At 34.6% G+C, this 23,386-nt stretch overlaps 1 protein-coding gene across 1 annotated transcript in view; it reads right to left on the minus strand.

The window, feature by feature from the left end:
• The window catches only part of SYNE2 (spectrin repeat containing nuclear envelope protein 2), a 293,506-nt gene that overhangs the window by 144,159 nt on the left and 125,961 nt on the right, over positions 1–23,386 (minus strand). The window contains exons 34-46 of the mRNA XM_011386203.2: positions 21,995–22,153; positions 21,218–21,379; positions 19,224–19,325; positions 18,054–18,254; positions 17,541–17,712; positions 16,846–16,958; positions 15,505–15,707; positions 14,940–15,059; positions 14,556–14,847; positions 13,211–13,362; positions 11,964–12,273; positions 10,572–10,736; positions 7,935–8,276 (exon numbers count right to left, since the gene is read on the minus strand). Of these exons, the coding sequence (XP_011384505.1) occupies positions 7,935–8,276; positions 10,572–10,736; positions 11,964–12,273; positions 13,211–13,362; positions 14,556–14,847; positions 14,940–15,059; positions 15,505–15,707; positions 16,846–16,958; positions 17,541–17,712; positions 18,054–18,254; positions 19,224–19,325; positions 21,218–21,379; positions 21,995–22,153 (2,493 nt within the window). The remainder of the gene's footprint in view (positions 1–7,934; positions 8,277–10,571; positions 10,737–11,963; positions 12,274–13,210; positions 13,363–14,555; positions 14,848–14,939; positions 15,060–15,504; positions 15,708–16,845; positions 16,959–17,540; positions 17,713–18,053; positions 18,255–19,223; positions 19,326–21,217; positions 21,380–21,994; positions 22,154–23,386) is intronic.

A 23,386-nucleotide genomic window follows, 5' to 3' on the forward strand; every position in this document is an offset into this window, starting at 1 on the left:
AAAGGGAAAAGGCCCGGGAAGGCTATGAGAGGAAAGGACAGGTGCCGCAATACAAGCTTCGCAGCCAATGGGGGCCTCTTTGCCGTGAGCCACAGGATATGAGGTGGACGCCTGCCTCTTTTCCACCTGATGGTTCCTGTTACTTACAATATCCTCAAACTCCACAGGAGGAACAAGAGCTAAAGGTCTAGATTCTAGGTAAACTTTACTTATTACTAATCTTCTACTAAGAATTCATAGCCCTTGGTCTCTCTTACCTGATGGACGAGTGACTAAGAACTAGCAACCTTTGCAATGTGCCATGTGTAATCTGCCTTTAGTGGTCAGAGAGCGCATTCTGAAAAACCTGAAATCACCCCAAAACGCCATTTGTTTACTAACCCCAAAAGCCATGTTCCTATGCTGGCAGAATATCCAACAGAATCGCTCAAACGAACATTTCAAATTTAAAAAGTAACATTCCTTTGCTCATGCCAGAGAGGATGGAACACAGATTGAAGGTCCTGATTGGCTCATGAAAGATTCTTTCGTAACCAGTCATCCTTTGCTCATCACCCTTGGCTATATTTTATTTTGATTTTGTAGGCTTATTTAAAAGTATAAGCTATTTCAAATATACTTAAACGAATAAATTATGACAGATACTCATTCCCCACAAAACAAACATATGTGATATCATTTTCCATATTAGAAATATAATTTCAAGCCCAACCCTTATCCCTTTTTCATCTTTTTTCCCACAGAACCACTAAAATCCACACATACAAGTTTTATACTTTTAATACACATATTAGCATTTATACAGTATTCATGTATTTTTAATTCTTATAAAATTGGAATCATGCATATATTGTTTTATAAGATGTCTTTCTCCCACTCAGTTGTATGTTCTGAGGTTTACCCGTGTTGACAGATATAAAAAGTACAGTCATTTTAGCTTTGTGTACTATTCTGCTTTCTGGATGAACACGACAGCTACTATGAATAACATTTTTCCAATTTTTCCCATTACAGATGTTGCCATGATAAATATCTTTGTGTGGGTCTTTTTGCACAAATGTGTGAGTTTCTTTAGGCTATTTTCCTCGAACTGTAATTACTAGTGACAGAATATGCTCCCTTTGATTCTCAATAGTTATCAATTTTTTCTCCAAACTGAATTACAATTTTTATACCCACCAGCATGGCAAAAGAATTTGTATTTTCCCTAATCGTCTCCAACATCTGGCGCTAACAGACTTTAATTTCTGCCAATGTAATGGGTGTGAAATTGATAACATTATTTTTTAATGCTATTTCCCTAACTGCTAACAAGACAAAGCTATTCTTCATATCCTTATTGGTCACGTGAGTCTTACCTTCTCTTCACAGACTTTTAATTGAGATGCCATTTTGGCTGTTCTTTTCACATTCTGGATACTAATCTTCTAACAGTTTTATGCATTGCAATTATTATCTTCCAGTAGAGATAGTCTTTAAACTTTGTATCTTTGTATGAGGTGGCTTTTGTTGAACAAAAGTTTAATGTTTTAATGCAGTCAAGTTTACCAAATTCATCAATCTTTTCCTGTTTTGGATTCTGCTCTTAAAGCCTGTTTAAGATAGTCTTCCATGCCCTGAGATCACAGAAATAGTCCTTATATTTTCTTGTGAAGGTTTTAAATTTTTTCCCTTCATATGTAAGTTTTCCTGTAACATATTTTTGCATAAGGTTTAAGAAAGGTAAATTCAATCTTCGAAAATGTAAGTATTTTGCCTCACTCTAAACTGACAGTTTACGGGCCTTTTTAGTTGTATCACAGCAAAATGAATAAAAGACAGATGGTGAAGGGTACTAGTTTTGAAGATACAATTTAAAATAATTCTAATCCTGATTTTCTTGCCTGAAGCAAAAAACTCATTTTCATCTGTTTTCCTTTAATCTTTGCTAGACTATTAATTTTGAGCCATTATGTAATATATCTGTCATAGGCAATTAAAACATGGTCTTATCAGGAAAAAAAATTGATAGTTTAGTTGAATATGAAGTGTAGGTTGTTGACATTAATTTTTGTAGGTTGCTGACATTAATTTTTGTCCCAGCCCCATGAAAATGCTATTACACTGTCTCCTGGCTTTCGGTGTTAAGAACTCTGTTATCAACATAATTGTTCTTTTTTCTTTGGTTGCCTTTGAAATTCTACTTTTTGGCTTTAGTGATATACTACTTAAATACAATGTATTTATGTAATAATTTGTTTCTATTTAGCTGTTTAAAACTCTCTGTGCTTCCTGAAGTTTCAAATTTTTCCCTAATTCTGGAAAATTTTCAGCATCGCTTTTCCTCCATTCTCTCCTCCTAGAATTCTTATCAGAATTGTGTTAGCCCGTTTCAGTAAAGCCTCTGGGTTTCTTAAAATCTCTAATTTTCCATCTTTTTATAGCTCTGTGTTGGATCATGGGTAATTTTCTCAGTCACAATTTTCTTAGCTCTAGCTAACTCTCTCTTCAAGCTGAGTCAAGTTTGCTACTTAATGTGGCCAGAGTAATCTGAATTTCAATGATTATTCTTTTACTTACTGAAATTTCATATGGTTTTCTCAAATATTCCCCTTTTTTTTTTCAAAGTACTTAATTCCTTCCTTATGATTTCAAATCCTTCTTTTATACCATACTCATTTAAAACATATTATTGTATAATATCTTCCAGATTGCTGCATTGTCTCACTTTCATCATTTGTACTGATGAGGACTTTTCTCTGTAGTAGAATATTCCTTGGTGTTATGGATTGATTGATTTACATTAACTCATAGTTATCAGACTTTTTTTTTTTTAACTCCATTGTGGGAATCCTTATGTCCTGATTGGTAAAAGTGATCCCTCTGTGTGGATTTGTTTGCTTTTTCCAGGTACCCCAAAAAGGGAGGGAGGGAGATAGACAGACAGATCGATATAGAGTCTGATTTTCATGTTAATTTCTGGACTTGAACTGATCCACAATGCAAATAGTATAGGTTTGGACTCTAAAACTATTTGAGATACAGGATTTGGTTTAGTTTCTCATGAGAGACCTTTTCTTTCCAACTATAGTCAGAACAAACTAGTCTTGGTCCTTTCTCTGGATAGAGATTTTTTAGTCTACCTTTCTCCCTAGGTAAAAACTTTTCAAGAGGTGTCTGTTCCAGCGGATCCGTTCCAATGCATGGCCTCTCATGCGCCATCATGAACTCTAAGGCCCTGGACACCTGAGTCTGTCTCTTCTCATGGTTCCTGAAATTTCTCTTTAAAAATAGCATAAACATAAGACAAAGTATAAATTTTAAATAGTGCAATAAGTGTATATACTGAGCCTCTGAGCATAAATGGAATTTTTAAAGTAAAAAATAAATTTCAAGTGAAAAACTACCATTCTATCAAAAGCCTGGCTGAGTTATACTGCCAACTCCAATGTACTGTATATTTGAAACTAATTTAAATAAATAAATTTATTTTTTTAAATGTTACTTTTTTTCAATCACACACCTTTCCTTAGATTTTGTTCTACTTGGAAAGGAATAGGACCTAAGAGAAAGAATATCATCAACTCTCCTTAAGGACAGGACTACGATGTTTCATCTCTATGTTCTTTAATTCACAAAGTAAACATTTTACTTTAACATTTAAAAACAATAAGCTCTAAACCACTGAGCATTGTCTCTAGCTTAGCAAATATATCAGCACAGCCAAAGAAGTAAGTCCATACAGCTTCAATATCTCTTTTCCCATTCAGGGCAATGGCCCGGCGACTGTAATAATTCTGTGACAGTGAGAAGCCCAAATCTATCACTTGTAACCTACCAACCAAGAGTGGGACAGTGTCATACAAGCTCTAGAGGATATATTTCTTTCTTCTCTAAAGCATTTCAATATGCTTTAAAGCAGTGAAAAACAATTCTAAGCATAAGCATACCATATCATCGCCATCAGAGACAAAACTGAAAGGCAGATCAACAGTCTCATAGGCTGCTTCTTTGTCTTACTTAGCATGTCTAAAATGTTAAGGTGACCTGTAAGGTACTCATGACTCAGCCAGCCTCTCCTATCTCTCAAGCCTCATGCAGTCCTCCACTTTCTGTGCAGTGGCCTAATTTGTTCCTGACTGCTCATGCTCTCTTCTACCACAAGAGTAAATTGCTCTTTTTCTGTCGAGAATGCTTCCAACACCCAGCCCTGACCTTTGTTAATTCCAGTCTCAGTTCCAATGTCATTTCCTTAGAGAAGTTCTCTCTGACTACAGCTCAAGTCAGACTCCTTTATTACAGACTATCGTAGAAATGCGTTCCTCCCTTTAGTTCCTAGAATTAGTCTCTCATTAGTTAATTAGTTGATTAATGTATATCTCTTCTTATAGACTAGAAGCTCTGTGAGATTAGAAACCATGTCTATTTTCACTTACCAGTGAACCCTCACCGCCTGTTCAATAAACTTTTACTGAATAGATATACAGATGAATTCATGTTAATGAAAAAAGAATTTTATTTAGTCTTCAACTGTCAAGATTAACAATCTGTGGGCTGTGAAGAAGAGTGGAAAGAAACTGAGGACCTGTCAATCTAGCTGTTGTTGACCAGGCATCCACTAGGAATTATAAGAACAGGGTTTGCTTGGGCACAACGAGAACAGAGAAGATTTCACTCACTCACAAGAAAGCAATAAAAGGTCCACTGAGGTCAGATAGCATGAGCATATTAAATTTTAAGTAACAAGCCACATAACGTATTTGATAAAATGATGGAGTAAACCACTTAAGCATCAGTCTGGTAGAGGATGCCCGGGTTCTAGTCACAACTCTGCTATGACAATTTGGTCAATAATGTCTCTGACTTCAATTCCATCAACTGAAACACCAGGGTTAGGCTGTAAGTTTTCTAAGGTCTCTCAGCCTAAGATTTCAGAACTTTGTAGAATGTTCTAAAATGCATGCTTCTCGCAGATGTTAATACAGTACACAATGTAAGCCATGTGTCCTGTACAGGGATAAATTCTGGATTGTGAAAATACCTCAGAGTAAAAAGCAAGATTTGCACGCTGGCCAGAAGGAGCAAACAGTATACTTCAAAGACAGAGATGACCCATGGCCCAACTATATGTTTCATTACAAAAAAATTTTACTGTGTTATGAGGATAAATAACACCAGAAATAGACATCATTTACTCCATAACTGAACACTCTTTCTCCACCAAGTGGTTTTCCCTCCCATTCTAGTGTTAACTCCATGTTCCTGGTTGCTCACCCACAGCTGGACGCCTTGCATGTTTTGCCTGTATCTGCGATCATCTGCCTTCCAAGATTTTCTGTGGATACCTTCTTAAACACTGAAGTTATGAATGCTCAGAAATTTTTGAAAAGAACAAAAACAATTCAGACATACTGACTAACAATGATACCTAATGACGAGATTAAAGAGGTAATTATAGACAAAGGGATTTTTAAACGCAACGAAGGCATGTAAGTTGACATTTGGGAAGAATGGGGCAAGAACGATCATTCAATACCAGTTAAGCTATATTGTTGCTTTATAAATTTTTAGAAAAATAATAAATTAGAAACCTATTGGTTTCCCTGTTTTTTCTCTTTATCATTTCACTTTATGGACACCTAAAATCTTAAGAGATAAATCAGTCCTCACTTTTCATCATATCCTAATTTGTTACTTCACTTATATAAACAATTTTAATAACGATTAATAATAGAACTTTTAAAAATCATCTTTTGAAGTACCATAAATAATTAATAACTGTATCAGAAGGGAGAGATGGAAGACAATTCTGCCTTTCCAAATTTAAAAACTCTTATAAACTAACACTTATAAAAATATTCAGTATGATGTTGGATCATCAGCACCCATACTCTTCAGACTATGTTTTTGTGCCTCTAAGTCTGCCTCTGCCTTAATATTTTCGATACTAAAGACAAATTCAGCCAAAAGTCCAGATCTAAAATATTCCCTAAATTTCATCTAAAATGAAACTCTTAGCAATAGATTCAAATATATACATGCTATAATGGCAACTTTTGAAAAGTGTAATCGCGCTTTCGGCAAAACTCTCAGATCAAATGAAATTTATTAAAGAAATTAAAACTTCCTAAAAGTTCTTCTCGAGACGATTGTAGATATCATGAGGCCTCTCTAGATTCCAAAAAGGCATATATTATGAACATTAATTAGATATTTAATTAGTGTTAGATTTTAAACTGTGACAACTATATCCCCATATTCTAACAAAATGACTAGCACAAAAGGGGTCTCAATAAATGTTTTTAATTCATAAGTGCTTATTTTTACTATCACAATGTTTTTATTAGATTTATATTTCAGCAAATTGTGCTTTTATGTGTTCTATGTATTCATTACATAAACTCCTACTTCAGTAATTTAGTCTTACAAGTCACATTATATTTGTATTATATTTGTCTATGCATATTTTAATCTTTTACTAGCTGCTCAACTTTAAAATTTCTCTTGATCTAACATAGTAAATACATCCAGTACTTAGAGAAAATAAGCAGATTCTGAAAAAAAGATTCATGTTACAAAAGAGTAAAAGAAAAGTTTCTAGAGAATTAAAACTAGCTTCCAGTAATCAAAAAAAAAAAAAACATTCTAAGGAAGTATCCTAAATTATCAAGAACTTGTCATTCAAGATTTAAATAAAAGCTTAATAAATGTTTTAAAAATTCTTATTATTGAATTATGATCTTTATTCAGGTTTCAATATACGCTATTGAATTTTGGGGGTTCATAGCCAAAAAGGGTCTGAGAAGCTAATTTTAAGGTTATTAAACAGTTCCTTCCTTTCTATCCTAATCCAGAATTAACACTCAGGTATTTTTTATTTTTTATTTATCTATGGCTGTTAAAATTCTGTTAGCAAAGATTCTTTTACACATACAACTACGAAAGTCTCACCCACAGGGCCCTTAATCCTGTAAGATACATTTCCTTAGCGATATCTAATATTGTGGAATTTATAAGAAGTCTTTTCTCATGGTCAGAAAGATGTTCTGTTGGCATTTAACCTTGGCTTACACACTTCTAGAAAACCCTGTCTGGTTCCTCTAATCCTCCTTGCATATCTATTTTAGGAAGACAACAGAAGTACACATTTTCTTCATTCTTGTTGACTATATAGTCTATAAAAAACTGATGAGAACTCACATCTGAATGGTCTAACCTTTGCTATTGTCCCACTGGAACCAAGACTGTGAAATGCTCCCTAACAGGGAGACCCTTTCAAATATAGTTTACTGGATGGCTCTTTGTCTGCGTCTTTTCCATTTTAATCTCTAACCTATGAGAAAAAAACTTTAAGAGCCACAGGAAAATGTACCCATTCGGTTGTTTAGAATAAAAACAAAACAACACTTTTCTATCTTCTCCCGAGGGGAAAATGAGGAGCCTGAATGTTGATGTTATCACACCAAATGATCTGACATTTAAAAATACGTGTGCAGCATAGGGTTAACATAAAAAAAAGAAAGAAAGAAACCTATCCTTTCGAACAGTCTCTGATTTTATTATAAAATAAACCAAAGTGGGGCGGGGGGGTGGGGGTGTGGAGAGTGTCTTTTGGATTTTTTCTAAAAGAATGGGTAAAGTACAGTTTTTTTCTTTGCCTTTTCTAATTTGCCTTTGTGCTCTTGACCCAAGAAACTGTATCTGATTACATATCAGAGAGAATAATAAACCTAAATTGATGACTGACATTTTAACAGACTGAACAGTAATATTTCACCACTGAAATCCTGGACAGTTTTCTAAGGGTTCTTTCTACAAGTGGGCAACATAAATAGCCAGCACATTGAGGGTTTAATTATGAAATCAGAAGACTTGATTCACGACCCTCTTTTCAAAGCCCAACACCTCTTCATTCTCAGACACGATGTCTTAGAGATGCAATCACAAGCACTTACCTTGTTTATTTCCCAGTCTTCCTCCAACTTTTCTACTGCAGCTGAGTCCTGAGTGGACTCCTGCATATCAGAAGTGATCTGCTTCTCTCTGCCTGGCAGAGTAAACTCTCCTTCCTTTTCTGTTGAGCATTTTGATTTGAGAATGCTGTTGAGATAATTTTCCATCTCCTGCTTAGCAGATTCAAGTCTGTTTTCCAAATCTTTTTGTTTATGCTTAAGTGATTTTATATCATCTTTAATAATCTTCTGTCCCACTGAAGATGTATTCTGCTTGATGGATTTTGCTAAACCTAAAATCTTCTCTAATGTGCCATCTTGTAAATGAAGTCTATTTTCTAGCTCCTGTGAGTGGAGAAAAGATTGTCACAAGAAGTATCCATTCAATTGTCACAAGAGTTTAATTGACTCTTATAAATCACAGCACATTCTGCTTTACTAGTGGGAAGAATAAAAAAATTTATCAACTCATACCACAAAGAAGAAACTTTGGGTAAAATTTAAACCAAGACAGCATCTCAGATCAAATTCTCGAAACACATTTTCATGTGCAAGTAGAAATTCATAAGAAGTAACAAATTTTCACAACACAGTTCCCGGTATATTGAAGGCAGTCAATATATATTTGTTGAGTACATATTTAGTTCAAGATATAGACTTTTTACATAATCAAAACACTGAAGCACCTACTACTTGTAAAACATTGAACAAAGAATAAAAGGATCATTTAGAATGTGCCCATATGAATCTAGTGTTAATATTTAAAATTTAGAGCAAAGCTTAAATCTATCTAGTACAATATCTAATAGCAGGAAATCAATCAATATTTACCAAATGCATGAACAATTGAGGCTAATTTGAGAACTCTAGACTCAAAATGAATCTAAGGTTCTACAGCAACTACTGATGTTACTCTTGAAACAGAATACGCCTTAAAGTTACTAGGTAAACAATATAGGTTTATTAGTCACTATCCTAACAGCCCACACAATAAATATGCATTCATTCAATTAACAACAAGTATTACAAGGTTTAAAGTTACCTAGATGAATAAAATATAGTCCCTTCAAATTCTTATAGGCTAGTGAGAGACAGAGAAGTAAACAGACAATTGTAATAGGATGTGAAAAGATCTATACTAACACATATGCCCAGGTCACTGAAACATTTTAAGCTGAAAGAAGGGAGTTCCAGATTGGCATTTTAGAAAGGTCCAGCACAGCCATGGGGAAGGTTCACTGGAGAGGGTGACACTGCATTCAGAAGTCTCATGCAGAGATCTGTGAGTTGGGGGCCTGTTCTAAAGCAGCAATAACAGGGATAATGGGGGAGGGACAAACTGTAGAGATATTCCAGAGATGAAAGAGACAGCACTCGATGTCTGACTAGATTGGAGAGTCTGGGAAAGGTTATCCAGGCTTCTGACTTGAAAGCCTGGAGAGGTGGTGGAGATATTCTTGGAGTTAGAGAACATAGTCGATAAAGCAGTTTCATTGGTAGAGAGCCAGGGGATAAAGAAAGGGAAGGGGATGATGAGTTATTTTTTAGACATACTGAACTGCAAATAACTGTGAGACATCAAGTACAGATGTCTGCTGGGATTCAGAAAAAGTACTCATCAGACTAGGGTCCGAAGCCTTCACTCTGTCATTTGACCTGAGTGCCCTTGAAAGTCCTTCACCTCCCAAGGACTCAGTTTATCATGTGTAAAATGAGGGGTTTGAATTTGATGGCCTCTGAGTTTCCTTCTGGCTATAGCAAAAGTCTATATTTTAATTTTTCAACAGAAGCCCGAGCTCCTCAGGGTTAGGCTTATGTCTTATACTTTTCTCAGTATCCATGGCACTCAGTGTCTTGGATATGATGAACCCTCAATGTTTGTCACATTACCACTGCTAAAAAGGGAGAGAGACTTGTCTTCACGTCAGGCCATTCTACAGGAGAGGTCTGGCTTAATTCCCAAGTCCCTAAAAGGAGAGATGAAACATCACCAAGCTCACGCCAGCAGTGCTGCCCTGAGACTCACCCCATGAAATCTCCAGTCAAGAAACTATGAAAGGAGGAGCAAAGAAAAATGCTTTACTTTGTTTTTGTCTAGGAGACACCACTGGGGCCTATTTATGTTGGCTATGCAAACAGTGAGAATCTAAGGAATGTGTTTTGAGGGTGTGGGTAAAAGGCTGTAGTCCTCATTGTATCCGGTTAGGTGTTGCTGGAGAGAGTGGGAGAATTTTGGAAGCCCTACATCTGGAAAGAGCGTGAATAAATGATATAACTCCCATCACCCCATGATGAAGAACGCAAAATTGGAATATTTCCCCCTGGATTTTGTTGTATTAGATGCATCCTTGACTACTCAGTTTCTTTTGGAATCACTGTGCTGTCTCTGAAAGATATCCAGGAGCTACAGACTGGTCAGGGGTGGAACTGTCTCTGAGGGTCCTGAACGCAGGGACTCAAATTATAAAGGCATTTGTCCACAAAAAGAGTATTCCCATTTTTTAATAACTGGGTAGAACTTTAATTATCTAATAGTCATCTGAATGGCACCTGAATTTCTAAGCAAAGACACTGACTAATCAAGTCGTAATTAAAATTGAGTTTTTAAAATATCTATCACGTCTGGACGTTGTTTAATACCTGCAGTTCCTGTAGTTTTTCCTCAACTGCTGTTTGATCCACAGGCTTGTCAGAAAAACTAACAAATTCCTTGGAGAAATTGTCCAATTCGGTATGCAAGTCTGTGATGCAAATCTGGTATGTGTGGTGTTCTTGAACATGACCTTCCAATTTTTGCACGGAATCCTAAAAATAAAACCATTGACAATTTGTGAATTATTTCTTTCTGAATTTTCTCATTCAGAAAGTAAACTGTTCATAAATACTTGTTTTATGAGAGTTCATCTTGAAATAGGAATATGGCCATCAATCACCTAGTTCATTTAGATTTCAGTGTTTGTGATCTTTCACTGTAAAATCTCCCTCTTCCTCCACAAAAATGACCTTTATTAAAACCACATTTCTTTCCCCTGTGCTTCTTTGCCTTCATTTCATTCCTGAAGACAATCTATTTGTCAAGAGATTTACAAAATGAAATGGCTACAAATTATATCATCAAATCATAAACATCTATAATAAAGCAGCTTCCTTAATTATCCTTCTTACTAAAACCAAGTAACCACATTTGGAAATGAGACTATATATATGAGATCAACCTAAGCCTTGATTCCTTTCGTAAGATTCAAACTCCAAAACGGTGTGTTAGGAAAAAGTAATACTAACTCGAAAGCAAAACTATCTTCAGGTTATCTTCCTCGAATAAGAAAATAAGGTGACTACACCTGGTCAGAAAAGTAGCAACTATTAAGCTAAACAACTTACAGCCAACCGGATATATCTTAACCCCTGTGCATTCCTTCTATCTGTATAAGGAGGTTTTCTTACCCAGGTAATTCTTATATTGAAGCTGGCTTTGGAGAACCATAAATAATTCTCTTAAGAGAATACACTCCCTCATGACGAGCTAACATTTTATCTTTTAACTCTTTTACTGCAGATCACGTGGAAAGATACAAAGGAGGGACACTGACTAATAAGATGGTTTATACGGAATACCAGATACAAATTATTACAAAAGGTAGATGACAGATAGATGGATTGGTGGATAGATGGATGCAGAGATACGTGGATGGATAGATGGATGGGTGCACAAATGATGATGCATGAATAACTCTGACACCATCACCTTCATCGAGATGTCTAAAAAATCTGAACTCTTCCTATTCCTGAAGTGGAGAACTTCAGTGAGAGAAAATAATATCACCACCAAATAATACACAATGGATTCCTCTAGCAAAACTGGATTGATTCCTCCAGTCCTGAGGAGTTAATAATTTTATCTTAAAGTGATAAATTAAATTTTAAAAGCTTTCAGTTTACTAAAAGAACAACAAAAAATAGTTTTATATGTAAACCTTCAATAATTATGCATAACTATGACAATCATTTAAAATTTTATTTTGACCACTTCACCTCTAGTTGCTGAAGAAGACTTTCATGTAGATGCTTTATTTCCAGCCAAGGCTCTTCACTGAAGTTGGGATTTTTAGTGCATTCTAAGAGGTAATTTCCTTGAGATTTTAACTCCTTTAGCAAGGATGTCAAATCTTGTGCTTTCTGGAGGAATTTCTTATAAATTTTTAACTGAGTTTTCTTTTCCTGCAAACCGTGCTGCAGAGCAAAGCCCGCTTCTTGTTTCTTCTTTAGTTCTGTGAGCATTAATCTCAGGTCCTCCTTACTTTGCAAATATTTCTCTCCTTCTAGTACAAGCTTTTCTTGATGGCTAAAATTAATGAAATATTTTACAAAGGAAATGACACTAAGCAAAATGGAATGGCATTTGCATATTATACAAATGCAATATACATTATAATAAAAAGCAATAAAACAACACTAATATGTATTACTCCAAAGACTCTTCTGGCATTCTAACATTCTAAATAGCTCAGAAATTAAGACAAATTATTTGTAGTATTACTAAAAAAAAAAAATATATATTGTTTTTTATTATATAATTTGACCTGAGAATGAATACTTAATAATTTCGATTTTGAAATATCCCAGTTTTTATTATATTTAAATGTAATTATATTATCCTATGTTCTTCTTTTTCATGTAAGTAAAATAAATAAGCATTCAGTACATTGGCTAACTAGTAGTATATGCTTTCGATAGCTTAAATTTAGCTTTCATCTGGTTGTCTCTTTAGAAAAGTATAAAATTCACATTTCCATCAAACATTAAATGTAACATTTATGATGTGATATGAATTAAAAGTTTTCACCAGAATCATGTCCATTGAATTCAGACATTTATCAATGTTTACAAATTTAAGAATCTCTCACGATATATATTTAAAAGCATTAATTATTCTACAGTAAAACTAGGCAGGTACGGAGGTTGTCTGGGGGAAGGGAGTTTCAGGGAGGAAGTGAAGTACTGAAGGTGGAATGACAGCCAGACTATGTTAATTTGTTACCAGGGCCCCCACCCTTTGATGCACCAGCCAAAGTAAACGCTTGCCACGGAGTTAGACACTTTTACATCTGATCCAGAGAACTATTCCTCTTCCTTTCTGCTTGACATTTTGGATGTCCCTGACCTACTGACTTTCTCTCCAACAGATATTATATCCAAATCCAGGAGGCAGACAAAACATGCTTGTTATGGCTCCACTGTACAGTGAAGAACCATAAAAGTGGTGAAGGCACGCCCTTTACCTTAGATACGTGTTGGCTAAATGGAGTGTGTTGACCCACTGGTTCTCAATATCAGTAACGGTCTTTGAAACCAAAGGAACCTTGCTGGTCTCAGCCTGACTCATGATCATCTGTATTTTAGCGTCCCCTTCAGGCTTTAGTAAAATGATTTCCTGAATTAAATAAAAAAGATTTAATGATCTCATTCATATGACTTAGGGATAGTACATATATATCTTTTTCATTTATAAACATTATATTCAGATTCTAACTGCAGAGATTTCAAAATTACCCTTTCATTTTTAATATGCCCAAAAGACAAAGATATCTCCTCCATGTGATACCGGACTGATTCTTAATAAACATTTGTCACATTGATCTGACTGCATGCCTGCTCTCCTCTTGAGTTTCAACTGCCTTCAAAGAAATAACATGCCAAAAAACAAAACAAAACAAAAAAAACTGGCAAATTTTATCTATTCCATTATTTATGAATGGAGAGTTAGGGTATCAACCTGAATGAGACATTCTTACACACCCCAAGATGAGACTTACAGCTTCTCACAGGAAATTACGGTGTCCCTCTTGTCAAATCTTGTCTCCCTACCATGACGTAATTAATGCCCATTCCCTGTCCTTCTCTTTCCCTCCTTTGCTCTGAACTATCGAGCTCTTCCCTTCTTGGAAATTATTTTAGATTCACCTTTTCTGGAAAACCTTTTGGATATAATTCCAAAATATTCCACTTATTTCATTAAATCTCACCAACCCTGAGCGCTCATTATTCTTAACCATCTCTTCCTCTAACAATGCTTTGGTTAACATGATTTCAATTCTTCTGAGTTTCTTTTAAGCACATGTGCTTCTGTCCCCTGCACTTTAAACTAGCAGTATTTATTGAATCTCCACTTCGATAAAAGTGAGCTGGAGATTCACTTGCGTTCTACAAGCCACTCGGTGTCTAGTCATCTGTATGAACCTTACATATCCACTCTGCAGAAGAGTTCCTCTCCAGCCCTTGACATTGCTGATGCCTCTGCTGTACTGATACATGTTTTATATCCTGGCAAACTCCCACCTGCCACAGCTCCAACTTATTGCCTTTATTTCAATCCTCTGCACTCAGTGAAGATGAACGATAACTGAGAATTGCCCTCAGAAAGGGAGACTTTTCTTTCTTCCATAAGCGTTAAAATAATTTGAGCCATTACAGCCCTTCTCTTTTATAAGCTCAGTCACCTGAATGTCTCGCCTTTCCACAGTGATCCTATTTCCCATTAAGAAACAAATCTTTGACATTTTCCTCTAAATGTTTTCAAAATTAGAGTTCACTCTGACCTCAGAAATTTAGTTTCCACAGTTTTACCTTTATTTTTTGGATTCTTTCCTCAAGTGGCATGTGACCTTCAGATGAATTCAAAACCATAAGGGACTCTTTGATCCCTGTTATCCAATGAATTACATCATGTACAAGGTCATTAAAGCTCTGGTCCTCGGCAGGAGGTAATTTATCCTCTTCCTCAATTTCACATATTTGTCTCAATAATGCCTGGTATCTATCAATCAAACGTGTTGATTCCGCTATTATTTCTTCTTCTTCAGTAAGCCCATATTCCTTTAAAGAGTTGTTCAACTGGGCCGCAGATTCAAATTGTTCCCTGTAAATATCACTGAAAGTTTATAGGAGCCACAATACCATGTAAGGAACCATAGTTCCCAGCACATATATTTTATGCAAGATCAGCTATACCTCTTCCTAGCTAGAGTCTGGCAAATTAGCTCGGTTTTCTCTCTTGACTCTTCGATTTCTTTCCATTTGTCTTCTTGATTAGTCAACCACGTTCTCAAATTTCTATGGTCATCCTGTAGTCTAAAAGAACACCACATGTTAGAATATAAAAGAACCAAGAAGCGTTTATTTGAAGAGAATGTTGGCATGAATTTTGGGAGCCAATCAGGTTTTTAGTACATTTTTTTGCTATTCTTTGGAGAAAATTTAATTTGTAACATTAAAATCAGAATAATAGCCTGTATTACAGTGGGATTCTATATAACAATGAGCCACACAAATATATCAAACAGGAAACAAACAAACAAAACATTTCGGCCTCTCCTTTAAACCTCTGTCATATTAAATAATTTAAAGAATTCTCTAAACTTCTATCTTCCTGGAGTCTAACTTAGATTTGACAGTGTATATTTAACATATGGTATTTGTGTGTATTATGTATCTCAATGCTAGCTGTACTGAGGCAAAGTACATATAAAAATATAATTAGAAAACATGTTAATTAGATGTCATCTTTATTTCCTACCTCAGTAGCTGCTGCACGTAGTCACCAAGCTCCTTTGCTCGCAGCTGGCATACGGACTCCATTTTTTCTAATTCAATTTCTTGACTTACAATCCAACTGTTAAGCTCCTTAACATGTGCTTTGGGCAGATGTTTCTTCACATGATTCAGTACAGTTTCCACCTGCTGTATTTTACTGCCTCTTTCTTCAAGAGTCAAAAAATCCTTAAAAAAGACAGAAAGTCTGTGTCCTATCGGCAAGTCTAAGTATGGTCACTGTCACCCCTATGACACTTTCCAAGACAGTACATAGACATGCCATCTTCTTAACATCCTATACAAGAGGAGTGCTATGGAGATATAACTCCAATAAAAAAAGATGATTTATGTTAGTTCTAGAGTGTGTACACATCTGACTTTCTGGAAATGATGTCAAGCAAAGTAATACAGTGCCACCGTGAAGGTCAGCAGAAGCAAGCCTAGGAAAGCTGCATTTTTCTTTCCTGGCCTTTCCTAAATACTTGTTCATTTCTGGCAATCAACATGTAAAACTAAACAGACTAAACAAACCATTCTCTATTTAACTTTGTACAAATCAGAATTTATTTCAATGTTTGTGTTTAAAGGTTAGAGCTGAAGACCATGTAATGAGCAAAGTTAAAGGCAGAACAGAGCAGAGCAGAGCAGAGAAGAGACAAGACAAGACAAACTGGAACTTTAAACTAAAGGCAGTTCTATTAATAAAGAACTTTAAACTAAAGGCAGTTCTATTAATAAAGAACAGCATCATCAAAGCAAGGAATCAGAGAACGTTTAATGCCATCGATAAGCTTGAGAGCATGACTTACCACAAAATTAAAGTACTAATAATCTACCCTAAAGTATTCAAGAGTTAAGGGTACAATACGCATTTTAAACGTTCAGGCACTTGGCCTTTTATTTCAGGCTACCCTCCATAAAACTCTGACCAGCAGTTTATTAAAGTTTAACTCAATTTTTTAAAGAAATATGGCTGGGAAAAGTCTTAAAAAATCAAGAGATCTCTTTCGGGAAAGTAAAAGGGATTACGAAATCCAAATTAGGTAAGATCTTAATTTCTCTTATCAAATATGATTTTAATGCAACTTATAAACAGCATCTTAGAACAGGTGTGAAAATTGAACTTGTTTAAATCACTTGCACCCTGATCCAGTAAACATAAGAGTTTCAAAATATCTGGGGAAAAGCCAAGTTATATGGAAATACTATCTCTGCAGGGAATTAATAAGTCAAAGTAATTATTATCCTATCTACTTAAATATAGTTCTATGCCTCTAGTATTTGAGTTGTGATAAATTCTAATTGAAATTTATACACATCTTACAGAAAGTTTTTGTAGCTTTTGTTCCATACTCGTTTTTGTTTCTGATGATTCAAAACATTCCTTAAGGTTCATTTTAATGCTGTTGAACCAATCATTAAAGTTTTTACACTGATCTGCAGAAAGAAAAAAAAAAATCTGTATTCATTCAAGGAAGATGTCATATATCTAGTTAAAGTGAGAGATTTTGAAACTTGCTTCCTACACCATAGATACAAATCATTGTATAAAGAACACAGTAATAAGTTGAAACCAAATTTTGAGGACTAATAGAGTCTTGAAAGTAATTGTGGTGTATTTTCTAGACTAAACCTCCCTTCCAAGCATACAGGACACCCAGAGACACTAGCAGGGGCAGCCTGCTCACAGGCACGTCTCCAGACACACTCAGCACAATGAGCAAGTCAAAGAGGAGGATGCTGGTGATTCTCTTTCTTGAAACAAAGATTTGCGACTTAAAAGAAATGGATGCTATTTATGACATGCATAGATCAGTGAGTACTTCCTCCCAAAAGATTTATACGAATAAATCCTTAATCAATCAGTCAGTCAATAAATAAATCAATCAATCCATCCTTTTCCTTAAATATAATCTATGCAACCACCTCTAAGTGAAGCTTAGATTAGCCTTTGTATTCACAGTGCTTATTCATACTTCAAGATTTCCAGAAAAACAGTAAGAGAAACATGACACTCACCATTCAATAACTTAGAAAAGTGATCTTGCAAAACACTTTTTTTGGTATTAAATAAATCGCTGACACTTTCATATTGCTTTTTTAATTCAGAAAGTTCAGGAGTCAGACAACCTATTTGATTCTCAAGTAATATCATACTGTGTTTTTGCTGTAGAATTTGCTGTTGTATCTCCTAAATATATAAACAAACAAATAATCATTGTCTTAAAATGAGCTCAATTTACACAAAGCATACCAGATCTCCACTGTTTTTGTAAAATTCTAGGTGGTTGTCTATTGGGTGGATTTGTTTTCTCTTAGCCAGTAAATGTATAATGCAAAATGCAATTTAATATCAAATCATCACTGTCCACAAAGCAAGTTAAACAACCAAATATACACAAATTGTTCTGAAATTTTCCCCTAGGCTTTCGTTTTTAACTATTTGTATTAACCTCAAGAGGGAGGTCAAGACCATCAGAAATAAATGTGAAAATAAATCTGAACAACAGAAGAGAAGCCACTGGAAAGTACCTCTAGTTTGGTAAAGATCTCCAAGCTGTCGGAAGGAGACAGGGCTTTCAGGAGGGACTCAGTCATCCCAATCTGGGTCTTGGCTTGATCCAGGTCCTCCCTTAGCTCAGCGGTGCTGCCACTGAGTGCAGAGCAACTGGGTTCTCCTGTTAAACGCATTTTTACATCCTCTATCTTATTCAAAATAGAGGTCTCCATGACCTGAAATCATGAAACATATTAAGTACTATACCAGACTTTACTGAACTAGATTTTAAGACAACCATATTGCTAGAGAAAGGGTTGAAACTTCATTTTAATGTGAAATAGTCTTCTCTACGTCTAATTCTTCATCGTTATACATCACTAATAGGACAATTCGATTGTGGCCTTTAAAGAAAAAGAGTTTTAACATGAAAAACTGAAACTGACCTTTTGATTTTTTTATGAGACCAATCTAAATCTTTTCCCTTAAAACAAGTTTTATCTAGCATACCAACTGAGGTCATTTCATAGCACTCATTTGAAAATATATAAAAACATACAGTAATAATTAAATAGCCAGCATTTGTTGAGTGTTTATTATGTACACAGCATCACGACAAGCACTTAATGTACAAAAATACAGACTTAAGGTTAAGTAAGTGTGCTCACGATCACAAAGCTAATAAGTGGCAGTGCCAGTACCTTACCCAGAAAGTCCGATTCACATTCAGCCATATGAATATTCATATTTAGCCACTATACACTTTGAACTATATAAAATTGTACAAATTTCGTCCACGACAGAAACTGACACTTGGGGTAATCTCCCCGTTTCTCCATCCAGCAACTAATAAACCTACAGTCACTCGAACCATATTCTTTTTCCTACACTCAAGACACTCATGAGGAAACCCTTGTTATTTTCATGGGTTCACGTAACATCTCCCCCTCCACACAAGAGGCCTGGGAAATAAGTGAAATGAGAATAAAAGAATGCAAAAGTCATAGTATTCGTTCTAAATGTAGAACAAAGATAAACTATGCTATGCAGACTATCGAAAATTCAATTGAACTTAATATAGAAATTGAACAAAGGTGAATTAAAGAATGATCCTAATTTTATTTTAGGTTTAAGATTAGAATTCTGGTTTATAAACATTACTTGAGAATACTTTCACTGTAACTTTTAAATAAAAATTCTCTTACCTGTAGTTCAAGAGGTATTTCACTGCTTTGAAGCAGAAACTGTATTTTAGCCACTCTTTTTGAAAATTCTGAAGGTTTCTGTTCATAAACTTGTAACTCTTCCTAAAACACATAATTTGAATAAAAATATTTTCATTTTATACTTTATTTTCTGGTACCCACAATTGCTATTGTTAATACAGAAAAACTGAGAGAGCCTTTGAATTGGCCCTAATCACTTGTTTTTTTGATAGAATCCTAGGAGTTACAAACTTAGGTGCCTTCATGGGTCAGGCAAACATTACAACTAAGTGAAGAATTCTAGCTGTAAGACAATAGAGAGGGGGCTAGGCTTGTACCATACTGGCATGTAGGACCTACCTAAAGGAATTACATTTCATAAATTTGTACATATAAATTATGTCAACACACATGCACATACACACACACATCTCGCTGGCAGAATATGGCCCCCAGGCTGGCAGCTTATAATCCTTAACTTCATATTTTTAAACAACCTTAACTTCACATTTTTACATTTGTCTGTACTTCAAGAAAAATTTAAGGGACTCAGTCATACTTCATTTATACTTAGGAAAGTCATAGTTTACTTCATGATTATCATCATACACCCAGAAAACTCATAAATCTGCATACATTTTGAAAATCTTTTCCAAATGTGTAAAAATGGGTATCTGAATTTAAAAGTGAATAAAATGACAAATTAGAGAAAAAATTAGATTTGGAGCATTAGACTGGACATACTGTAAAGCCACCATGCATACATACACACGTTTTGATATTATATTGAACTAGATACAATTGCCAATATTTCACTGTTTTTGACCTACCAAGATAATGATTTTATATGGACCAAACTAATAATATGTAAACAAATAAAACAATTAGGAAAAACTCTGCCTAGAGTTAAACCATATAATTTTAATAATTTGTACATAGAAAAATCTGAGATTATGGTTTTAAAAACTAGCCTTTTTAAAAACTGTATAAAGTTGATATGCAGCCTTGTGTTTTTCTAATCTTTTTGAGGAACTGCTTAATTCAAATTATGAATAATCCATAATCATGATCTAGATCAGAGATTAACAGAATAAGGGCTGGTAGTCTGTTTTCATAAATAAAGTTTTATTGGAACCCAGCTACTTTCAAGCACTTATGTATATTATCTGTGACTGACGGCTTTCATGCTGTAAGAGCAGGACTGAATAGTTGTGACAAATGATCTACAAGTGATCAAATGATCTACAAACCTAAATATTTACTATTTGGCCCTTTAAGAAAAAGTTTACCTAATCCACGGGCCTAGACAGACCACCTGGGAATTATGCATTTTGATGGTGCTTCTGCTAGGAGTTTTTAACTTTTTATACACCATAAAGCCCTCTGGCAGTCTGGTGAATCCTATGGACCCTTTGCATAATATTTTAACCATAAAATAAAATGAATGATATAGGACTGTAAAGGAAAAAAATTACTGGGTTAGTTATCAAAATAGTAAAAAGAATTTATACTATAGCAATATATGTGTTTCTCTATTAATACCTTAAATAACAGGAAATAGCAGTACACCTATTAAATACCATATTTTCAAAGTAGTGATAAGGATAATAGTTGCAACGATAGGATGATGATTTTTAAAATATGATATTCTTGATAACAATGTCACATATAAGTTCATCCTACTATGTCTGTTGATTATAACATATATTACATTTTAGTTAAACATTTGTGAAAATAAAGATGCAACTTCTCTCATGTAAAGCCATTTCACCCACGAACCCCTTGGGTGTCTGTGAGCCCCAGATTAATAATCCCTGCTAACATCTTCCCGGATATTAAAAAGAAAACAATAGAGTCAGGTCCCACTCAAGAGATAATGAAAAAAATAAAAGATTTCTTTGTGATTTCTCTACCCCACATAAGATAGCAAACTCAATACTAAAATGTCAACTGTGTAAAACAAAAGAACAAATATATTATCTCTGTTAAATTACCTTCAGTTTTTCTCTTTCTTCTTCAGTCAGCTGATGCAACTCCATTTTTCGAAGGACCTTTTCAGTCCATTCATAAATTGCATCCCTTAAATTAAAAAGTTTGTCCCATAATGCCAGAGCTCGGCCAAGATTTTCATAGTAGTCTTCTGTCTTCTCATTTATCTACCACAAATAACAAAGAGAAAACCATTGTTTCAGTCAAACACTATTTTTAAATAAAATTTGAGTTTACCTTTACTGGCTATTTTTCTTTATTCGTTGACAAAAAAATTGCTTTAATATATCATGTAGTTCTTTCTTCTACCAAAAAAATCTTAGCTGATATGCTACAGCTTATATGCAATTGAAAGCAATAGTCTTCCTAATTTCTAAACTACAATAAATAAAACATGCTTTTAAAAACCCCAATAAAAATATAACAAATTCTTAATTTGTAATTAAAAAAAATCATTGGTTCTCAATTTAAAATGTATTAAATAAGTATATAGTTGAAAATCAACATCTTGTATGGATGAGTAACATATTAACTAGTTTATTTTAAATAAGTTGAGTTTGCACTTTTATATTTAGGGGATTATGGACCCATTTGTTAGTAGTGCCTATGTATATGCCTGGGTTATGAAGGTAATTCCTATGACATAAACTTTATATTATTTGAACATTTTACAATGAGCACTTCTGAATTTTGTAGTTAGATAAAAATACTAAAGATACAACAGAAAAGATCAATTTAATTGTTACATAATAGAATTTCTGGTCAATTCAATTATCACTTACATCAAGCCATCTATCCACAATAATATTAGCCTCTTTCTCAAAAGGAGGTTCTTCAAAGGTTCTCATTTTATTTAGATGAAATTGTAGATTTTTGCAGATCTGGTTAATCTTGTCTACAACTTCTAAATGTTCATTAAATTCTTCTTTGACAATTTCAATCTAAAAAAGATGAAATATGTTTTGATATATTGACATACACAAACTGATAAAAATTACAATTCTATCACTGGTTTTTATTGTCCCACTTTCTCAGTGAAAAGTATCTAGAATCCTAACCATCTGGTTTAATAATAATTCTATACCAAATTTTCTTCCCACTCTGCATGATGAAATATGGTCTAAAACCATGTTTCTTATCCACATGAAATAATGTTTTACAAAAAAATCCCCTCCAATTCAATGGTATAAAAATCAAAGTTCCTAGATTCTACCAAAAGGAATTATCTTTATAATGCTGAAAAAAATAAGTGCTAATCTGAATAAAACAGACAGAATCTAAAACATCTTTAATATGACTTCTGTTTTAATCTTACATGATTCTAACGCCACCATCATTTCTAACACGGAAAGTGAAACACTATTTTATGAAAAGCCCAATGATCTTAGACTATAACAAGAAATTTTAGTATTGACTAATGTAATCTTAATGTTTTATTCAATTTACAAATCTTACAAAAACTTGTTAAATAATTACATAAAATCTGAAAACAATTTCTCAAAAGCAAAAATCTAAAAATTATACCACCTCTGGGGGACTTCTATTCCAAAGAATATGGAGTAAACATACTTTTCCCTATTCTTCCCACTAAGTACAACTAAAAACCCTGCACGCCATACACAAAACAAACTTAAGATTGAAAAGTAGAATTCAAGAAAGGAAAATGACACATTTTGTGTGTGTGTGTGTGTGTGTGTGCGCGCGCGCGCGCGCACGCACACGCGTGCGCCTTTTTGCTAAATTGTATGCCTGAAACTTACTGGATTTTGTTAACTGATGTTGCCATAATAAAATTAATTAATTAATTTGAAAAAGGAAAATGGCTGGGGGCATCAGCTCCTGAAGAACAACCTACTGGCGAGCTCCCTGCATTTTGTTTTCCCTCTGATATTCCAGACTGTGTGCTGGAGAAGCCAGTACCTGGTAAAATCACAGACAAAAAAAAAAGCCCCAAGAAAAGCCTGCTCTCTTTAGCCAAAGAACCAGGAATAAGACAACCTAGCAAGACAGAAAACTTTGAAAAAAATAATTGCTTACAGGAAACAAATGCCACAGAAAAAAACAGTGCCCGGCCTCCACCATGAGAGCAAAGGTTCAGTGTACAGCCTTGACTTGCGCCATCACCAACCCGTAACAGGAGCCCCACCTTCACTCAACCAGGGTGGTGTCAGAAA

Source organism: Pteropus vampyrus, unplaced genomic scaffold (genome assembly GCF_000151845.1).
Source record: "Pteropus vampyrus isolate Shadow unplaced genomic scaffold, Pvam_2.0 Scaffold15, whole genome shotgun sequence".
In the NCBI taxonomy this organism is placed as follows: Eukaryota; Metazoa; Chordata; class Mammalia; order Chiroptera; family Pteropodidae; genus Pteropus; species Pteropus vampyrus.